This window comes from Condylostylus longicornis, unplaced genomic scaffold (assembly GCF_029603195.1).
Source record: "Condylostylus longicornis isolate FDR11 unplaced genomic scaffold, ASM2960319v2 ptg000020l, whole genome shotgun sequence".
Taxonomy (NCBI): domain Eukaryota; kingdom Metazoa; phylum Arthropoda; class Insecta; order Diptera; family Dolichopodidae; genus Condylostylus; species Condylostylus longicornis.
Window position 1 is genome coordinate 1,675,681 of NW_026577989.1, and position 19,639 is coordinate 1,695,319.

At 31.1% G+C, this 19,639-nt stretch overlaps 1 protein-coding gene across 26 annotated transcripts in view; it reads left to right on the top strand.

The window, feature by feature from the left end:
- The window catches only part of LOC129606687 (ryanodine receptor), a 115,123-nt gene that overhangs the window by 78,032 nt on the left and 17,452 nt on the right, over window positions 1–19,639 (top strand). For 12 of the 26 annotated variants that reach the window (XM_055517125.1, XM_055517127.1, XM_055517124.1 and 9 more), the window contains 24 exons: window positions 3,577–3,654; window positions 3,723–3,911; window positions 3,976–4,175; window positions 4,252–4,426; window positions 4,492–4,841; window positions 4,915–5,039; window positions 5,097–5,661; window positions 5,741–7,202; window positions 8,437–8,536; window positions 10,409–10,515; window positions 10,576–10,673; window positions 10,749–10,973; window positions 11,039–11,487; window positions 11,616–11,683; window positions 11,788–12,959; window positions 13,329–13,544; window positions 13,600–13,715; window positions 13,782–16,048; window positions 16,111–16,590; window positions 16,652–16,789; window positions 17,062–17,348; window positions 17,399–18,069; window positions 18,132–18,250; window positions 18,315–19,622. In XM_055517125.1, coding sequence (XP_055373100.1) covers window positions 3,577–3,654; window positions 3,723–3,911; window positions 3,976–4,175; window positions 4,252–4,426; window positions 4,492–4,841; window positions 4,915–5,039; window positions 5,097–5,661; window positions 5,741–7,202; window positions 8,437–8,536; window positions 10,409–10,515; window positions 10,576–10,673; window positions 10,749–10,973; window positions 11,039–11,487; window positions 11,616–11,683; window positions 11,788–12,959; window positions 13,329–13,544; window positions 13,600–13,715; window positions 13,782–16,048; window positions 16,111–16,590; window positions 16,652–16,789; window positions 17,062–17,348; window positions 17,399–18,069; window positions 18,132–18,250; window positions 18,315–19,622 — 10,965 coding nt within the window. Of the gene's footprint in view, window positions 1–3,576; window positions 3,655–3,722; window positions 3,912–3,975; window positions 4,176–4,251; window positions 4,427–4,491; window positions 4,842–4,914; window positions 5,040–5,096; window positions 5,662–5,740; window positions 7,203–7,380; window positions 7,481–8,436; window positions 8,537–10,408; window positions 10,516–10,575; window positions 10,674–10,748; window positions 10,974–11,038; window positions 11,488–11,615; window positions 11,684–11,787; window positions 12,960–13,328; window positions 13,545–13,599; window positions 13,716–13,781; window positions 16,049–16,110; window positions 16,591–16,651; window positions 16,790–17,061; window positions 17,349–17,398; window positions 18,070–18,131; window positions 18,251–18,314; window positions 19,623–19,639 lie in introns of all 26 variants that reach the window. The other 14 variants (XM_055517140.1, XM_055517147.1, XM_055517149.1 and 11 more) reach the window with 8 other exon arrangements.

Genomic DNA, 19,639 nt, shown 5'->3' on the forward strand with positions numbered 1-19,639 from the left:
TAGGTACATTTAGTCACTTTAATTTAGAATGAATTCTTGTACACTAGAAAAAAATTTAATTCTTAATTGATGGACTTTATTAATAAGCATTTCAGATTATATTTTAGGCTTTCTTATTTTCTTAACGTCTAACAGAAAATAAAAAAGACATAAATCATTAGAATAGTTCAATATCTTAAACATAAATTGGTAATTTTCTACTTTGGCTGTTATGATTATTCTATGACCCATTTGATATTGTCATGTATTTGAAAAATAATGAGTTCGTTTTTTCTTAATAGGTTGCAGCAACATTCATGTTGCTATTTTTAAAAATTTACAAGACTATATAAGAAATTAATGAAAATATAGGAATAAAGCTCTTATTTTACTCTTTTAAATTTAACAATAAGTATTATAATAAATATGCTTTCAAGCTACTCTTAGAATCACAAACTAAGCTATCATAAATTCCTTTCGTAGATATTATGAATCAGTAATGGCACTCACATTTTTTGGGGTGTCAAAATCAGTATTTTGTTTCCACTGTCAAATATTCATTTACATTTTCTTGCTATTTGAGTAAATAACTTTCAGTTGCTCAGTTCAACAAGTTTATAGAATTCATTTTGCTTTATATTACCTGCTTTAGAGAAAGAAATTAGAGAGAAATTTTAAACGGCCGTTCTCTTAACGTAATTTATGATTGCTCTATTACGAATATTCGAAGCAGAATTTTAGTAATTTCAGGACTACAAGCGAAATTTATGATAAGACTGCATATTTATAATATGTGTATCATAATAAATATATATTTATTATGATACAATATGAAGATAGGAATAGTCATTTTCAAATTTTTTATTAATTTTCCTATTTATTTCGATATTATAGATATTATATATACATATATATACATTTGTTTTTTTTTTCAATTTCAATTTTTATTTATTCACTTATTAAATTTCGTATAATATTTACATATTTTTCTTCTTTTTTTTCATATTTTATTTACTTTCCGGTGCTTTTGTAATATGTCTGTTGTTGCCTTCCATATACATACATATATATATATATTTATATATTTATATGTATATTTACACAAATACATATATATATTTACATAAAAAATATATAAAAAAAAACAACACATATACATGCATATTAAATACAAAAAATAATCAAATATCAAAAATTAAAACAAAAAACAATAAAAAAAAAAATAAATCAAAAACGTTTACTAAAAAAAATTTTTGAATATTTTCAACCTACCAAAAAAAAAACTACATCCACAATAATAATCTTTATATATATTTTGCAAATGTCCTTTAAAATCAAAACAGGATAGTTCACTTGTAAGTACCAAAAACTATTATTAAAAACAGAAAAAATAATATAGTAGAAAAAAAAAAAAATTGAAAATATTTTGTTGTATAGCTTTTTAAGAAGATCTTTTCTAACACACATTAAAAGATATTCACGTATTGGAATTTTTTGATTTCGAAAACAAAAAAGAGCATTATAGTATCAATAGTTATCAGTAATTGAGTTAAAGCTTTTGACGTATGAATCGATCTGAGTCAAAGTATGAATCGGTTCAAAAAACAGCTAAATTGATTTAAGTGTAGAACCTATATCCAACGGAAGACAAACACAATCTCAGAATCTTATCTCTTTTGAAGGGAATCTTAAAACAAAATCAAATCTTAAAACATAAGACAATATTTCTCGAATTGTTCTTAATTAAAAGATGAATTTATTGTGCTGTGTCATGAAAGTCACATATTATATGATGGTAACTGAAATTCATAAAAGCTTAATATAAATATTTTACAAGCATTCTAGAAAAATTTTTATAAAATTTTTGCTTGTTTATCAAAAATACAATCCGTGAATATCAATCTATTCTTCCCACTCTTTTTTTTTTTTGGTGTTGTAGTAGCAAATGAATTTTAATTAAAATTTTGAATTCTTCCCCTTTATCCCTGATTTCAAATTGTTTTTTGGCACTATTTCTAATTACAACTACTCTTTTTTTATTGTTTTTTTAAAATCTTTATCCAATTGAAAGCTACATACTATTTTTAGCGAAACTTTTAATATAGATTATTAGTATTCCATAATTAATATTCGAATAATTTTAAAATTTTCAAACTAATAATATAATTCTATTTAATCTAAATATATTTTACTTAATTTTTTAACAACATTAATATTAATTAACAGCATTGGTTAAATTTATACTCATTTAAATACTAATAAATATAAGTAGCTATGATGACAAACCACAAAGAAATATTAAAGAAAATGCGTTATTAAGAATTATTTTTAAATAACTTTTTACAAATACTGATAAAATGGGGTATCATCGATTATTTATTCTTTTAAAAATTCAATTTTGAAAATCTTTTAATCAAATTTTCTAAATTTTTTTTATTTACACGGCCAACATTCTGACAATACTCGAATTTTGAGTACCTTATTTATGAAATATTTCTGTCATTGTAAATTTTTAATTTTACAAAAAAAAAAAATCACTAAAAATATAATTCTTCCTAGGGTCTAATCTTCCATATGCTTCTATATGCTTCCAAGTTATTGGGATTATTAATTATTTTGTATTATTAATTTATTAATTTAATTAAATACAAATTTTGTCATCATAGCAATTTATGGGATATTGCTCCTATAACCGACAAATATATGCAGTTGGCAGTTTAAAGCATACTATGCGGTATTTTGCCGTAATTAATTTCATCCTATGAAAAATAATTCATTTCATATTGCAGGAACCTTAAAATTACTATTATTTTACCTATTTCGTTTCGAGATAAATACTTCATCTTAATGAACTTAACATTAACATTACTTCATCCTATCTCTCACAAAAATCTTGAATGTTATTTTCGTAATTATTATTTCAAAACTAATATTTTTTAGAATGCATGAATTAAATTATTTATTTAGTTTGAATTAAAAAAAAACTCTGTCAGAACATAAAGAACGCAGAAACGCAGACAATTTTTAACGTAAATATCTGTAAGAGCTTAATGTAAGTAATAAAAGAAAAAAAAACCGCTGCTTTGCTAAAAATTTATTTGATATTGAAATTGAAAAAACCTCAGAAATCAGTCTTTTCAATAGTCTGTTTTCATAATAATTGAAAAACAGCTAATTAGCTAATATTTAAAAAAAATCATCAAAGATCCTTTCTATTATGATTTTTATTAGTTGCATACTTTTAGGATTGGTTGCTTGATTCGATTTTTATTTCATTTATTTTAAAAAAAAAAAACCAATTTTTATATTTTTGTTTTATATTTTTTAAGCAAATTGTCAAAAACATTTTGTTTTTTTTAATTTTTGCTTCGTTCCTCCCTACCAAAATAAAGAATGAAAAAATTTAACTACCTCGTATATACTAGAAATCTATACAAACAAAATACATTCATGTGTAGTACAAAAACAAAAATGCTAATTTAGTAGAATAAATGTTTATTAACAATTTATCGCTTTTTTACAATTAATTTTTACAAGAACAAGAAAATTTTTATCCAAACATATATAATTAATTTTATTTTTCATGTATAAAAACAGGGTAAAGGCACCGGTTCAGGACATAGGACTTTATTATACGGCAATGCTATTCTTTTAAGACATCATAATAGTGATATGGTAATACTACAAAACTTTTATTAAATAACAAAAAGTCAAATATTCTACAAAAATTAAACAAATTTTAGTACTTAGCTTGCCTTTCGACATCTTCATCAAATGATAAATTATCATTTGATGTTGGCCTTCAAGAACACAGTCAAGGTGAAGCATGTTGGTGGACTGTACATCCCGCTAGCAAACAAAGATCAGAAGGTGAAAAAGTTCGTGTCGGTGACGATTTAATTTTAGTATCTGTAGCAACAGAACGTTATTTGGTAAAAGAAAAAACAACTAATTAAATTCTGTATTATTAAATAAATGTGATTTTTAATTTTGTAGCATACAACAAAAGAAAATGAACAATCTGTAGTAAATGCCAGTTTTCATGTTACCCACTGGTCTGTACAGCCCTATGGAACTGGTATTTCAAGAGTTAAATATGTTGGCTATGTATTTGGTGGAGATGTTCTTCGCTTTTTTCATGGTGGTGATGAATGTCTCACTATACCGAGTTCATGGAGTAGAGAGCCTGGTCAAAAGTAATTATCTTTTAGATTTTTTTTTTTAATTACAAAACATGTACAACTTTTTCTCTTGTTTTCAAACATAAACTAGCATTGTTGTGTACGAAGGCGGTTCTGTAATGTCTCAAGCTAGGTCCCTTTGGCGTCTAGAACTAGCCAGGACAAAATGGACTGGTGGCTTTATAAATTGGTTCCATCCTATGAGAATAAAACATATCACAACAGGACGATATTTAGGAGTGAATGAAAATAATGAATTAACTTTGGTAAATTTTTTTAATTTTCATTGTATATGTAAAATTACAATCGCGACATTAAAATTTATTCGCAGTTGAAAAGAGATGAAGCTTCAATCGCTGTTTCAACATTTTGTTTACGTCAAGAAAAAGATGATCAAAAAGTGGTTCTTGAAGATAAAGATCTTGAAGTTATTGGTGTTCCTATTATTAAATATGGTGACACAACAGTAATAGTGCAGCATTGTGAATCAGGTTTATGGCTCAGTTATAAAAGTTATGAACGTAAAATGAAAGGTGTAGGAAAAGTTGAAGAAAAACAGGCAATGCTGCACGAAGAAGGTAAAATGGACGATTGTTTAGACTTTTCCCGTTCTCAAGAAGAAGAATCAAAAACAGCACGTGTAATTAGGAAATGTAGCAGTCTCTTCACTCAATTTATTAAGTACGCATAATTTTAAAATTATGTTATATATTAAATAAGATTTGTCACAATTTAAAAAAAAACTCTATTACAGTGGCCTTGAAACTCTGCAAACTAATCGGCGGCATTCACTATTTTTTGGTAATGTCAATTTAAATGAAATGGTAATGTGCTTAGAAGATTTAATTAATTACTTTGCACAACCTGATGAAGACATGGGTTAGTTAAAAATTTGTTTTTTTAAAGTACCTAATTAAAAGCTTTTTCTTATTTTAGAACACGAAGAGAAGCAAAATCGATTTAGAGCGCTTCGTAACCGTCAGGACTTATTCCAAGAGGAAGGTGTTCTCAATTTGATTTTAGAAGCAATTGACAAAATTAATGTCATTACCTCTCAAGGCTTCTTAGCGAGCTTTTTAGCAGGAGATGAAGTCGGTCAAAGTTGGGATTTAATTTCAACCTACCTTTACCAACTTCTTGCAGCTATTATTAAAGGAAACCACACCAATTGTGCTCAGTTTGCTAACAGTAATCGCCTTAATTGGCTTTTTTCCCGTTTGGGCTCACAAGCTTCAAGTGAAGGCTCTGGTATGTTAGATGTACTCCACTGCGTCCTTATTGACTCACCAGAGGCTTTGAATATGATGAGAGATGAACATATCAAAGTTATAATTTCGCTACTGGAGAAGCACGGACGCGATCCAAAAGTTTTAGATGTATTGTGTTCATTGTGCGTTGGTAATGGTGTTGCTGTAAGATCATCACAAAATAATATTTGTGATTATTTGCTTCCTGGGAAAAATTTGTTGCTTCAGACACAGCTGGTGGATCATGTAGCGAGGTAAAATTCTAGACTTTTGTTTATTTAATTTAACATGAGTTTCAATTCTTTAAATATATTTTTTTCCAACCCAATATAGTATTCGCCCAAATATTTTTGTTGGACGCGTTGAAGGATCCGCTATGTATCAAAAATGGTATTTCGAAATAACGATGGATCATATTGAACAAACAACACATATGATGCCTCATTTACGTATTGGATGGGCAAACACTACAGGGTACGTTCCATATCCCGGCGGTGGTAAAAAGTGGGGAGGAAACGGTGTTGGTGACGATTTGTATTCTTTTGGTTTTGATGGTGTAAATCTTTGGACTGGTGGTCGCAAAACACAAGTAGTGGAACAAGTTCCAGAGGAACCTTTTATAAAAAAAGGAGATGTTATTGGAGTAGCTCTTGATTTATGTATTCCGATTATTACTTTCACTTTTAATGGTGAAAAAATTCATGGTAGCTTTAGAGATTTCAATTTAGATGGTATGTTTTTTCCCGTAATGAGCTGCTCATCAAAATTAAGTTGCAGATTCTTATTTGGTGGTGATCATGGTCGTTTAAAATTTATTCCACCACTTGGGTTTTCACCATTAGTACAGTGTTTGATGCCACATCAAGTTCTTAGTTTGGATCCTTGCTTTTATTTTGGGAATTTAAATAAGGGCGTACTTGCTGGACCATGGTTAGTTGAAGATGATAACGCATTTGTTCCTAATCCGGTCGATACATCCGCAGTCTTATTACCGAGTTCAGTAGATCAAATAAAAGAAAAATTAGCGGAAAATATTCATGAAATGTGGGCTTTAAATAAAATTGAAGCAGGATGGACGTGGGGAGAGAGAAGGGACGACATGCATAGAATTCATCCGTGCTTAACACATTTTGAAAATTTACCACATGCTGAACAAAGATATGATAATCAATTGGCTGTGCAAACTTTAAAAACTATAATAGCTTTAGGTTATTATATTACAATGGATAAACCTCCAGCAAGAATTCGTCCAATTCGTCTTCCGAATGAACCATTTATGCAAGCAAATGGTTATAAACCAGCACCTTTAGATTTAAGTGCTGTCTCCTTAACACCCAAATTAGAAGAATTGGTAGATCAATTGGCTGAAAATACTCATAACCTGTGGGCAAAAGAACGTATTCAGCAGGGTTGGACTTATGGTTTAAATGAAGATGCAGAAAATCACAGGAGTCCACATTTAGTTCCTTATTCTAAAGTAGATGAAGCAATCAAAAAAGCAAATCGAGATACAGCATCAGAAACAGTAAGGACACTTCTTGTTTATGGTTATAATTTGGATCCACCAACTGGTGAAGGGAATGAAGCGTTATTAGCTGAAGCGCTTCGATTAAAATTCGCTGCTTTCCGAACTTATAGAGTCGAAAGGAACTATGCTGTCACGTCAGGAAAATGGTATTTTGAGTTTGAAGTATTAACTGCTGGTCCTATGAGAGTTGGATGGGCGCGAGCTGATTGCCTGCCAGGTAGAATGTTAGGAAATGATGAGAACAGTTGGGCATTCGATGGTTATAATGTAAGTCGGAAACACCAAGTTTATACAAAAATATAAAGTTGAAATATTTAAAGCAAAATGTTAGTTTTTAAAAATTATTCAGGTTAAATTTAAGAGAAGAATTCAAAGAAATTTTTTTTTTTGTAAATTTATAATAATTTTTTTCTCCACAATTAAAATTTGTAAAATAAAAAATTAGGTATCAAAAAATCATGCAGGCTCAGTGGAACATTTTGGTGTTCGTCATGAAGCTGGTGATGTTATTGGTTGTTTTATTGATGTTAAAGATCAAACTATCAGTAAGGGCACAATTTTAAAAATTTTTTTTCTTATTTTATATTAAAATATATAATTTTCAAACAATATTTTGTAGAAATATGTTTTTTTCTTGTTTCTAATTTTAATTTAATTGCCTTGAAATTTCAAAACAATAATTAATGTGTTGGCTCTACAAAATAAATTTGTTTCTAATGTTTCACTGAACTGCCTTCTAAATTTTATAATTGCAAAAAAAAAAAAAAAAGAATAATAATAAAAACATATTAAAGCTTCTTAAGCGGTATTAACGTGCTTAGAACTCAAACCGTAATAAAAATCAAAGAACTATTCACGATAGTAAGTGTTCATAAAAGTTATTTTTGAGGACTTGATTCCAGTTTTTTTTTTTATCGTCTAATTTGTGCAGAAAAATATATGTTTAGATTAGTAAATTTTTCCACATACATGATTGTTGAAAAGAATTTTCACGTTGATAAAAAAAAGTTTCACAATCACAAGTATACATACATACATTATTATCTTTTTCAGTTTTAATAAGTCTTCCCAAAACCATATCAACTTTTGATATTGGCATTTTAAAAATTTAAGACAGAAATTTATAGTAAATTTTTTAGAAAACATGAAAACTGAAAATAATAATGATAAACGAAGACGAAACTGAAAAATTTTTAAGAATGACTTTTGGGATCCTTTCAAGGTGTTAAAAGAATCTCTTAAAGTTGTTAGTAAACAAATCCTGTGATTTTGAAACTTTCTTTCACTATGTGTTTTATTTAATTTTGTACATTTATTTTTTTTCTTCTTATTTAAATTTATTACTTTTCTATTGAAAAATTTTTCTCTTACTTTGTTGTTTTCAAATCCCAAAATCTAAATTAAAAAAAAAAACAATACAAAAAACCTATGAAAAACACATACACATTGTGTATCTTCAAATAAAAAAAAAACAAACAAAATTGGTCTTAAAATAAATTAGGAAGAAAAAGTGTCCGGAGGGTCTTCAGAAACGTTTGGAAAACAATGGACACCTGGTGATATTGTAGGTGTATTCTTAGACGTCGCTGATCATACAATTAGTAAGATTTCAATTAAACGGCCAAAAACAAAATTTAAATTTATATCATATTATTTGTAATGAGCGAAATGTCCTTATTTTAAATAATTTCATTTATTATTTTTAAAATTTTTGTTATTATTTGTTGTTGCATAAATTTAGATCATGTTTATAGTTTTCCTTTTATTTTTTTATTTCGTTTTTTTTTTTTTTCTTTATATTATTTGCTCCCCGCAGATTTTCCCAATCATGTCGGCAATTTTTAATCATTCTTCTGTCCTTATTATATAAAATAATATTATGTATGTTTATGTCGTACATTGCTAAAAGGCAGATTAATGATGATGACTACAAGTAACACACCTGCATAACAAAATTATTACAATTTCCTTTATAGCTTTTGTGTACAATTCGATAGATATTTTTAAAAACGTTTATTGTTATATCGTCTAATGCTACATTAATTCTCATGTTATGATATTGAAAATATAAAATTAAAAAAAAATCTTTTACATTCTCTAGGAAATGATGAAAATTTTGTAAAATTAATGAAAAAAATTTCCGAAGGTAATTAAATTAGCAGGATATAAAATTTGATCTCATTGAAAATATTAAAAAGCAAAAGTATAAGTTGAAAATACAGTGGATACCACAATTCCAACGTCTACAACTCGAAAATCTCCTTACCTCGAAGCTATATTAGTTCACTTGAAATTTCACATAACTTTTTTTTTTTCTTCAACTCGAAATCTCCATAACTTGAACTGTTTTATCGTTCCCGTGCGACTTGGAATTACAGAGGTCCCACTGTATTTCGTATTTTTCTTTACAATTTTGTTAGAGTTTGTCTCAATATAACTGAATAATAACACGTACTTAAAGAAATACTTAAAATTAATTTTGTTAAATGTAAATATTTAAATAAAAGATACAAAATCCTACATTTCCTTTGACAACCTTCTCTATTTTGATGCATAGTATGGCTAAACTGGTAACATTAAATATGTTCAAAATTATTTAGTTCTTTTTAATGCTTTGATATTTGCAAAGCAATTCTTAATAAAAAATTTAACTTTTCATTCTCCTTATTTTGAATATTTCATAGGTAATAATCGTGTAATTCGAAATTCTATGGCATTTCCATACTAAATAAAATAAGATTTTTCTTAAATTTCAATCCCGATGTTTTTCTTTCATCATTTCCTATTTATTATTATTTCGTTGTTCTTTTGTAATTTAATCGAATTTCATATGGTAATTTTTTATTAAAAAAAAATGAATAAAGTATTAATAAACATTTAAATATTTTTATTCGTAAACGTAAATACAAAAATTTACATAGAATATGCACATACATTTACGAAAAATATAGAAAAAGATCTATACAAAAACAAAAAACATCAATTGTAATTTAACTTGAAAAATCATTTATTTTTCCACTGTTCTGGTTCTATATTTTTAGTCCTTTAACACTTACAAAACTGCGCTGTTAAAATACATAGATATAAGATGCATGCACTTAAAATTTTCGCATACAGTCTGACAAATCTCATATCTACGATTTTTTCAGCTAATTAAACACAAATTCCAACCACTTGTTACCATCACTAAGTTTTAACACAGATTTGCTTCACTAACTTAATTTATTTTGTCTTAAGGCCTAACAACAATAAAACCGCTCAAAATGTTATTCGAAATATAACAAAAACGCTTTTAATAACTTTTTTTTAATTAATTTTAAATTTTAACATTTTAATAGTTATTTGATAAAACATTATAAAAAAAATTAAACAACTAATTTATGCATGAGTTGCATGATGTTTCAAAAATAATAACACAATATTTAATCAGCAATCAAATATCAAATTCAAAACACTTATTTAAATAAATATAGGCTTTTCATTAAATGGTGAGTTGTTAATGGATGCCCTAGGTGGCGAAACAACTTTCGCTGATGTACAAGCGGAAGACGTTGGGTTCGTTCCAGCTTGCACTTTAGGTGTACGTACAAAAATAATTTCTAACAAACTTTGAAATTTATGTTAACTTTTCTGCCTGCAGGTAGGACAAAAAGCTCGTTTGATTTATGGTCAAGATGTTGATTCCTTAAAATATTTTACAGTTTGTGGTTTACAAGAAGGTTATGAACCATTCTGCGTGTTAGTTTCTTATTATATAAAATTATATGAATATTTTATAATATATTCTAATTAAATACCAATCATTTCACACAGAAATATGCGTCGCGCAGTAACTCATTGGTATACCAAAGATCAGCCGATATTTGAAAATACTGAGGAAATTCCTGGTTGCCCAATTGATGTTACTAGAATTCCTGCTGGGGCTGACAGTCCACCTCATTTGAAAATATCACATAACACCTTTGAAACAATGGAGAAAGCAAATTGGGAATTTTTAAGATTATCTTTACCCGTAACTTGTGCAAGTACCTTTATTGAGTAAGTATCTGGCAAATTTTTTAAAATCATTGTGCATGAACTAGTTTAATTATTTTTTAAAATAGCGAAAATGAGAAAGATCGTCGTTGGAAAGAAATAAAAATACGACAATACCGTTTAATGCATGAAGCTGAAATGGCTATGACACCACAACCTCAACAAGGGCCTGGGGCACACATAGACCACATTATGAAAAGCGGATTTACCATGAGTGATATAAAAGGATTGCATCGTACATATGATGACACCGCAGAAGCTGAAGAAAGTATGTTGAGACAACCAGCTCGTCCACCAAGGAAAGGTTCCCTTACGAGAAATATCACCTTTGAAGAGGATCAAATGCTGGGATCTGCATCACAATTAAATGTGAGCGGTGATGAAGGAATTGATGATAAAAAGAAACAACGAGGAAGAAGTCCTTTCCGATTCTTTTCCAAAAAACCCCGTGATCAAAGTAAAGAGAAATCAAATGGTAGAGCACCTGAAGTGTCATTTGAGAGAAGAAATACTGTGGGTAAGTTCGACAAGAAAACTCACACCAGACTTAAGATAAAAAAACGAAAGTAAAGACTAACAAAGAAGAGAAAAATTTTTCAACTAGAACCTTTTTATAAAAATATTTTCTCTTTTTTACATCTTAAGCACATGGAAGAAATGTAATTCAGTCCCAACTGACCACTAGAGGTGCTCCATCCGTTCTGGTTTCCAATGTAAGACAAAGTTTCCATATTTAAGGGAACTGCCTAAGCTTTAATCACATTCGCTTCCATATTCCTGTGTTGACAGAAATAAAATAGTTTTTTTAATATTTTAGGCTGATATGCGTGTTCAACCTCCACAAGTCCCCGATCGCCCCAAGCAAACTCATTTGTCTGGTGGCAATTTGGGAGGAAATGGAGTTGAAACGTCTGGTACAGATATGTTTGATGCCGAATGCTTGAAACTGATTAATGAATACTTTTTTGGTGTCCGCATATTTCCTGGTCAGGATCCCACTCATGTTTATGTCGGTTGGGTCACAACGCAGTATCATTTACATAGTACGGAATTCAACAAAACGAAAGTAAAAACTGCTTCAGTTGTCCTTGAAGACGATTATGGTGATGCCTTAGCAAAAATCGACCATCAAAGTTGTTATATGGTTCGAGCAGACGAATTGTTTAATGAAGTAACACAAGATGCTTCAGGTAAGGGAGCATCTCAAGGAATGTTTATCGGATGCTTCGTAGATACTGCAACTGGTACTATTAGATTTACATGTGAAGGAAAGGAAACCTCACACCGTTGGTTAATGGAGCCTGATTCAAAACTATTTCCAGCTATTTTTGTTGAAGCAACAAGTAAAGAAATATTGCAAATTGAGCTAGGAAGAACGCCCACTACATTGCCACTCTCAGCTGCAGTTCTTCCCACTAGCGATAAACACATCAATCCTCAAATGCCACCACGGTTAAAAGTTCAATGTTTAAAACCAAATCAATGGGCAAGAGTACCCAATCAAGCGTTACAAGTGCATGCTCTTAAATTATCAGACATTCGAGGGTGGTCAATGCTATGTGAAGATCCAGTTTCTATGCTAGCGTTGCACATTCCCGAGGAAGACCGTTGTATAGACATTTTAGAATTGATTGAAATGGATAAATTGCTTTCTTTCCATTCACATACACTAACATTATACGCAGCTTTATGTTTTCAGTCCAATTATAGAGCTGCCCATGCCCTTTGCCAGCATGTCGATCAAAAACAATTATTATACGCAATTAAGTCCGAGTATATGAGCGGATCTTTGCGTCAAGGCTTTTATGATCTTCTCATTTCATTGCATTTAGAATCCCATGCATTAACAATGGAGGTTTGTAAAAATGAATACATTATTCCTTTAGGATCAGAGTTAAAAGATCTTTATGCTGATGAAGAAATGTGCCATTCCTTAAGGTCTTTGCAAATGGAGTCAGTAAGGCCGCAATTAAGAATGACAGAAATAGCGTAAGTTTTGATTTAAACTAATACGGTTTTAAACCTGCAATTTTCAAACAAATATCATTTAACGTCTATATTTTATATATTAATTTTTAGTTTTAAGAACATTATCTTTCTATTAGATTTCCCTACATAGAGACTAATTTCTTTTTATACCTATTTGCATGAAATATTACAACGGATTTTACACATTTCTTCCACACACTTACTTAATCAAATCATCAACAATTGGCAATATGTAAACTTTTGACATCAAAATTTACAATTAAATGTATCTGTCCACATGCAAAAACAAAACTGTGATAATTTTTTATACGTTGAACACGCCGTTGTAATGGATCTTTTGTGCATGATATTTAATGGTTCTTACATTAGTCCTATAACACATACCCCTTTAAATCAATCGAATACCCAACTAGCAGCTCCGAATCCTTCTAGTGAACCGATTCCATCTATTGATCAACTATATTCACCACAATTTCCACTTGAGGAAGTTAAAGAATTTGTTATGGAAGCTCTAAATGAAGCAGTTGAAGTAAATCAAGTTCATAACAGAGATCCAATTGGATGGTCAAATGAAAATTTGTTTTTGTAAGTATTTTAATAATATTGAAATATGCACCTTATAGTAACTAGTATTTAAAAGGCCAATAATTAAATTGACGGATCGCTTACTTCTTGTTGGAGTTTTAACCGACGAAGATATTATTAAGCTCTTAATAATGATTGATCCGGAAACTTGGGACGTTACGTTTGATAGAGGTACTAAAACAAAGAAATATTTCGGTTACAGTTCTATAACTGGTGTATGTTTCCAAATAATTTCAGAAGGTAAAGATGAGCATCGTAAGGGATTATTGACAATGAAAATGGCTGAAGGTGCCAAATTGCAAATGTGTTATTTGCTGCAACATTTGTATGACATACAGTTACGTCATCGGGTTGAAAGTATTATTGCATTTTCTCATGACTTCGTTGGTGATCTTCAAGCCGATCAATTAAGAAGATATATTGAAATTAAACAATCAGATTTGCCAAGTGCAGTTGCTGCCAAAAAAACTCGTGAGTTCCGCTGTCCTCCAAGAGAGCAAATGAATGCTGTATTGAGCTTTAAGAATTTAGAAGCTGACGATCAAGAAAATTGTACTTGTGGTTTAGAAATCCGAGGTTCTTTATACGACTTTCATGATGCTTTAATGAAAAAGGTATCTCTGAATGCTCTGCAAGAACCAGAAGAACCTGAAGCTACAGCAATTGAAGATACCAAACCTGGACCAATTACGAAAATTTATAATTTTATTAATCATGTAAAAGAACTTGAAGAGGGCCCAAAAGAAATCCCAGAGCCAGAAAAGAAAACTCCTGAAGAGGTCTTCCGGAAAGTTCTCATAAAAACTATAGTCAGTTGGGCCGAAGGTTCTCAAATTGAAACACCTAAATTGATTAGAGAAATGTTTAGTCTTCTTGTAAGGCAGTATGACACAGTCGGAGAACTAATTAGAGCATTGGAAAAAACATATGTAATAAACAGTGGAACGAGAAATGATGTCGCAGAAATGTGGATTGGTTTAAGTCAAATAAGAGCCTTACTCCCTGTGCAAATGAGTCAAGAAGAAGAAGAATTAATGAGAAAAAGACTTTGGAAACTCGTTAATAACCACACATTTTTCCAACATCCTGATTTAATTCGCATTCTAAGAGTTCACGAAAATGTAATGGATGTAATGATTAATACATTGAGTCGAAGAGCTCAAGCGCAAAGTGATGCTCCGGCTCAAGAAGCTGAAGGTGCGCCTGTGAAAGAAAAGGATACTTCACATGAAATGGTTGTCGGTTGCTGTCGATTCCTTTGCTACTTTTGTCGTACCAGTCGAGCAAATCAGAAAGCTATGTTTGACCATTTTGACTTTCTTTTGGACAATTCGAATATTTTACTTTCTCGTCCAAGCTTACGAGGTTCCACTCCATTAGATGTAGCGTATTCAAGTTTAATGGAAAACACAGAATTGGCCCTGGCTTTACGTGAACATTATCTAGAAAAAATCGCAGTTTATCTATCACGATGTGGTCTCCAAAGCAATTCAGAATTAGTCGAAAAAGGCTATCCAGATTTAGGTTGGGATCCTGTTGAAGGTGAACGTTATCTAGATTTTCTCAGGTTTTGTGTTTGGGTAAATGGTGAAAGTGTAGAAGAAAATGCAAACCTTGTCATTCGTCTTCTTATCCGTCGTCCAGAATGCTTAGGGCCCGCCTTAAGAGGAGAAGGGGAAGGTCTATTTCGGGCAATTGTTGATGCAAATAAAATGTCTGAACGAATTGCTGATCGACGTAAGCTGCAAGATGAAGCTGAAGGTACCATTGCCGGTTTGAATTTTTCGCATCCTCTACCAGAAAGTGATGAGGATGAAGATTACATTGATACTGGAGCGGCTATCTTAAATTTCTACTGTACATTGGTAGATCTCTTGGGAAGATGTGCTCCAGATGCATCCGTCATTGAACTGGGAAAGAATGAATCTCTTCGTGCACGAGCCATTTTGAGATCATTAGTTCCCTTAGAGGACCTTCAAGGAGTCCTGAGCTTACGTTTTACATTGTTACAAACGGCACCTGGCGAAGAAAAACCAAAATCTGACATGCCTTCTGGTTTAATACCAAACAACAAACAAAGTATTGTTTTATTTTTAGAACGTGTTTATGGCATCGAAGCGCAAGACCTATTTTATAAACTGCTAGAAGAAGCATTTTTACCTGATTTGCGCACAGCTACAATGTTGGATAAAAGTGATGGTTCTGAAAGTGATATGGCCCTTTCAATGAACCGCTATATTGGAAATTCTATTTTACCACTTTTAATTAAACATTCAAAATTTTATAATGAGGCTGAAAATTACGCCAGTTTACTAGATGCCACTTTACACACTGTGTACAGGTTGTCCAAGAACAGAATGCTGACAAAAGGACAAAGAGAAGCTGTATCAGATTTCCTTGTAACACTTACTGGAAGTATGCAACCTGCTATGTTGCTAAAACTTTTAAGAAAATTAACAGTTGATGTGTCAAAACTATCAGAATACACTACCGTTGCTTTAAGGGTAATAATGTAAACATAAAATTTATTTAACTTTAAAAAAATAATGCGTACTATTATTTGCAGCTTCTTACGCTACATTACGAACGTTGTGCCAAATATTACGGTTCCAGTCATGGTCAAGGAGCATACGGGGCATCGTCTGATGAAGAAAAACGTTTGACTATGATGTTGTTCTCAAACATTTTTGACTCTTTAAGCAATATGGACTACGATCCAGAACTTTTTGGAAAAGCTTTACCATGTCTAATTGCTATTGGATGTGCTTTACCTCCCGATTATAGTTTAACAAAAAATACTGATGAAGATTTTTACGGTCGTCAACCCGGTGATCCAGATCAAGCACAATATATCCCAATGCCTATCGATACAAATAATGTGAATTTAGATAATGATTTAAATAACATTGTACAAAAATTCAGTGAGCACTATCATGACGCTTGGGCGAGTAGAAAACTGGAAGCTGGTTGGACTTATGGTGACAGTTGGTCGGACAGTCAAAAGAGTCATCCAAGATTAAAACCATATAATATGCTGAATGAATATGTAAGTTATAATTTAAATTTCTCTCGAAAAACCAAGTTCAATGGATTTTAATTTGATATAGGAGAGAGAACGGTATAAAGAACCAGTTCGTGAAAGTTTAAAAGCTTTATTGGCAATAGGTTGGACTATAGAACACCAAGATATGGATCAGTCATTATCTCATCGGGGATCAACCCGAAGGCAATCAAAACCTCAAATTGTAAGTATGCATTCGCACCTCAACAGATATCCAGTGATTTACTGCAATGTCATGTAATTTTTATGTAATTTGAAAATTCCCTTTTTTTATTGTGTAATTATTAAACTACATAAAAACCAACTATATTACTAAACAAATACTTTCCGTTTTACAATTTCCCTTTTCAAAATTTTGCCCTGTACCAATTTAACGTCTATAACAATTTTCGAATCATAAACCTATACCCATTTGCGTGTATTTGGAAATATTGCATACGGTTGCTTCACAATCAGGGTGATAATTTTCAGAGTGATAGTGCCTTCAATTACAATCCTCATCCAGTTGATATGTCTAATCTAACATTAAGCAGAGAAATGCAAAATATGGCCGAGCGTTTAGCTGAAAACTCTCATGATATTTGGGCTAAAAAGAAAACTGAAGAGCTTACAAAATGTGGCGGTGTGATACATCCGCAGCTAGTTCCTTACGATTTATTAACAGACAAAGAAAAACGAAAAGATCGTGAACGTTCACAAGAATTCCTAAAATATCTTCAATATCAGGGATATAAGCTTCACAGGTATTTGTGAAATGACAAAATTTAAACAAAATTAATTATTTAATTTCTAGGCCATCAAAAGGAGGAGCAACAGAAGAAGGTGGTATTGCACAAGCACCACCTGAACTCCGATTCTCTTATTCGTTGTTAGAGAAATTAATAGCCTATTTAGATCGGGCCACCATCAACATGAAGATTTTGAAACCTTCATCAACATTTAGTCGGAGAACATCCTTTAAAACTGCATCCAGGGATATAAAATTCTTTTCCAAAGTTGTGCTGCCATTAATGGAAAAATATTTTTCAACTCATCGCAATTACTTCATAGCAATTGCTACTGCTACAAATAATGTAGGAGCTGCTTCGCTGAAAGAAAAAGAAATGGTTGCAGCTTTGTTTTGTAAATTGGCGGCATTACTAAGGAACCGATTAACGGCTTTCGGTCCTGATATAAGAATTACTGTGAGATGCTTACAGGTTTTAGTGAAAGGAATAGACGCAAAATCTTTAGTGAAAAACTGCCCAGAATTTATTCGAACATCTATGCTAACATTCTTTAATAACACTGCCGACGATTTAATCAATACCATCAATAACTTACAAGAAGGGAAATATAGTCATTTGAGGGGAACTCATCTCAAAACTTCAACTTCATTAGGATATGTTAATATGGTAATTCTGCCAGTACTAACGGCTATGTTTGATCATTTAGCCTCTTGCGATTACGGAAGTGATTTACTTTGTAAGAAACAGAAATACAAAAAAAAAATAAGATAAAATATATTCTTCTTATTCCAATTTTAGTGGATGAAATTCAAGTTGCCTCATATAAAATATTGGCGGCTTTGTATCAACTTGGAGTCGACCTATCATTAACTCATGAACGAAAATACTTGAAAACTGAAATCGAACGTCATAAGCCGGTTAGTTTAGTTTAATTTTAAAAAAGAACTTTTTAATATCAACTCAACAAAAATTTTATTTCAGAATCTAGGTTCATGTTTGGGTGCATTCAGTGCTTGTTTCCCTGTTGCTTTTCTAGAACCCCATTTAAACAAACATAACCAATACTCCCTCTTAAATCGTATTGCAGACCATTCTTTAGAAGCTCAAGATATAATGGTGAAAATGGAGACTGCCATGCCTAATTTAGAAACCATTCTCTCGGAGGTGGATCAATTTGTTGAGTCCGATAAAACATATAATGATGGTCCACACATAATTGATGTTATTCTACCCCTGCTATGTTCATATCTTCCATTCTGGTGGTCGCAGGGTCCGGATAACGTAAGTCCGACAAGTGGCAACCATGTTACAATGGTTACAGCTGATCATATGAATGGTCTGTTAAAGAACGTGTTGAAAATGATAAAAAAGAATATTGGTAATGAAAATGCTCCATGGATGACCCGTATTGCTGCGTATACCCAACAGATTATTATTAATAGCTCCGAAGAGCTTTTATTTGATCCTTTCTTACCACTTGCAGAACGTGTTAAAAAGCGTACAGAAAACATGTTTCACAAAGAAGAAAGCATGCGAGGTTTTATTAAATCAGCAACAGATGATACGTCACAAGTTGAAACTCAATTACAAGAAGATTGGAATTTACTTGTACGAGATATTTATTCATTCTATCCACTATTGATTAAATATGTTGATTTACAAAGAAACCATTGGCTCAAAGACAACGTAAAAGAAGCCGAAGAACTGTATAATTACATTGCTGAAATATTCAATATATGGTCAAAGAGTCAATATTTCTTAAAAGAAGAACAAAACTTTATTTCAGCCAATGAAATTGATAATATGGCTTTAATTATGCCAACAGCTACTAGAAGATCTGCAAACATAAGTGAAGGTGCACCTGTTGGTGGTGGTGGTAAAGTTAAAAAGAAGAAGAAAAGTCGAGACAAGAAACGTGATAAAGATAAAGAAGTTCAAGCTAGTTTAATGGTTGCTTGTCTTAAGCGTTTGCTACCAGTAGGATTAAATTTATTTGCTGGTCGTGAACAGGAACTTGTTCAACATTGTAAAGATCGTTACTTAAAAAAAATGGCCGAATATGAAGTTGTGGAATTCGCTCGTAATCAATTAACTTTACCTGACAAATTGGACCCTTCGGATGAAATGTCTTGGCAACATTATCTTTATTCAAAACTTGGGAAAAAAGAAGAAATTCTTGATGAAGCTCTTGTAGAAAAGAATTCAAACACGAATGAAAAAAAAGATAAAACTCAAGAGACTGTCGATCGTATAGTAGCTATGGCGAAAGTACTTTATGGTTTGCATATGGTAAGTATATAACTTTA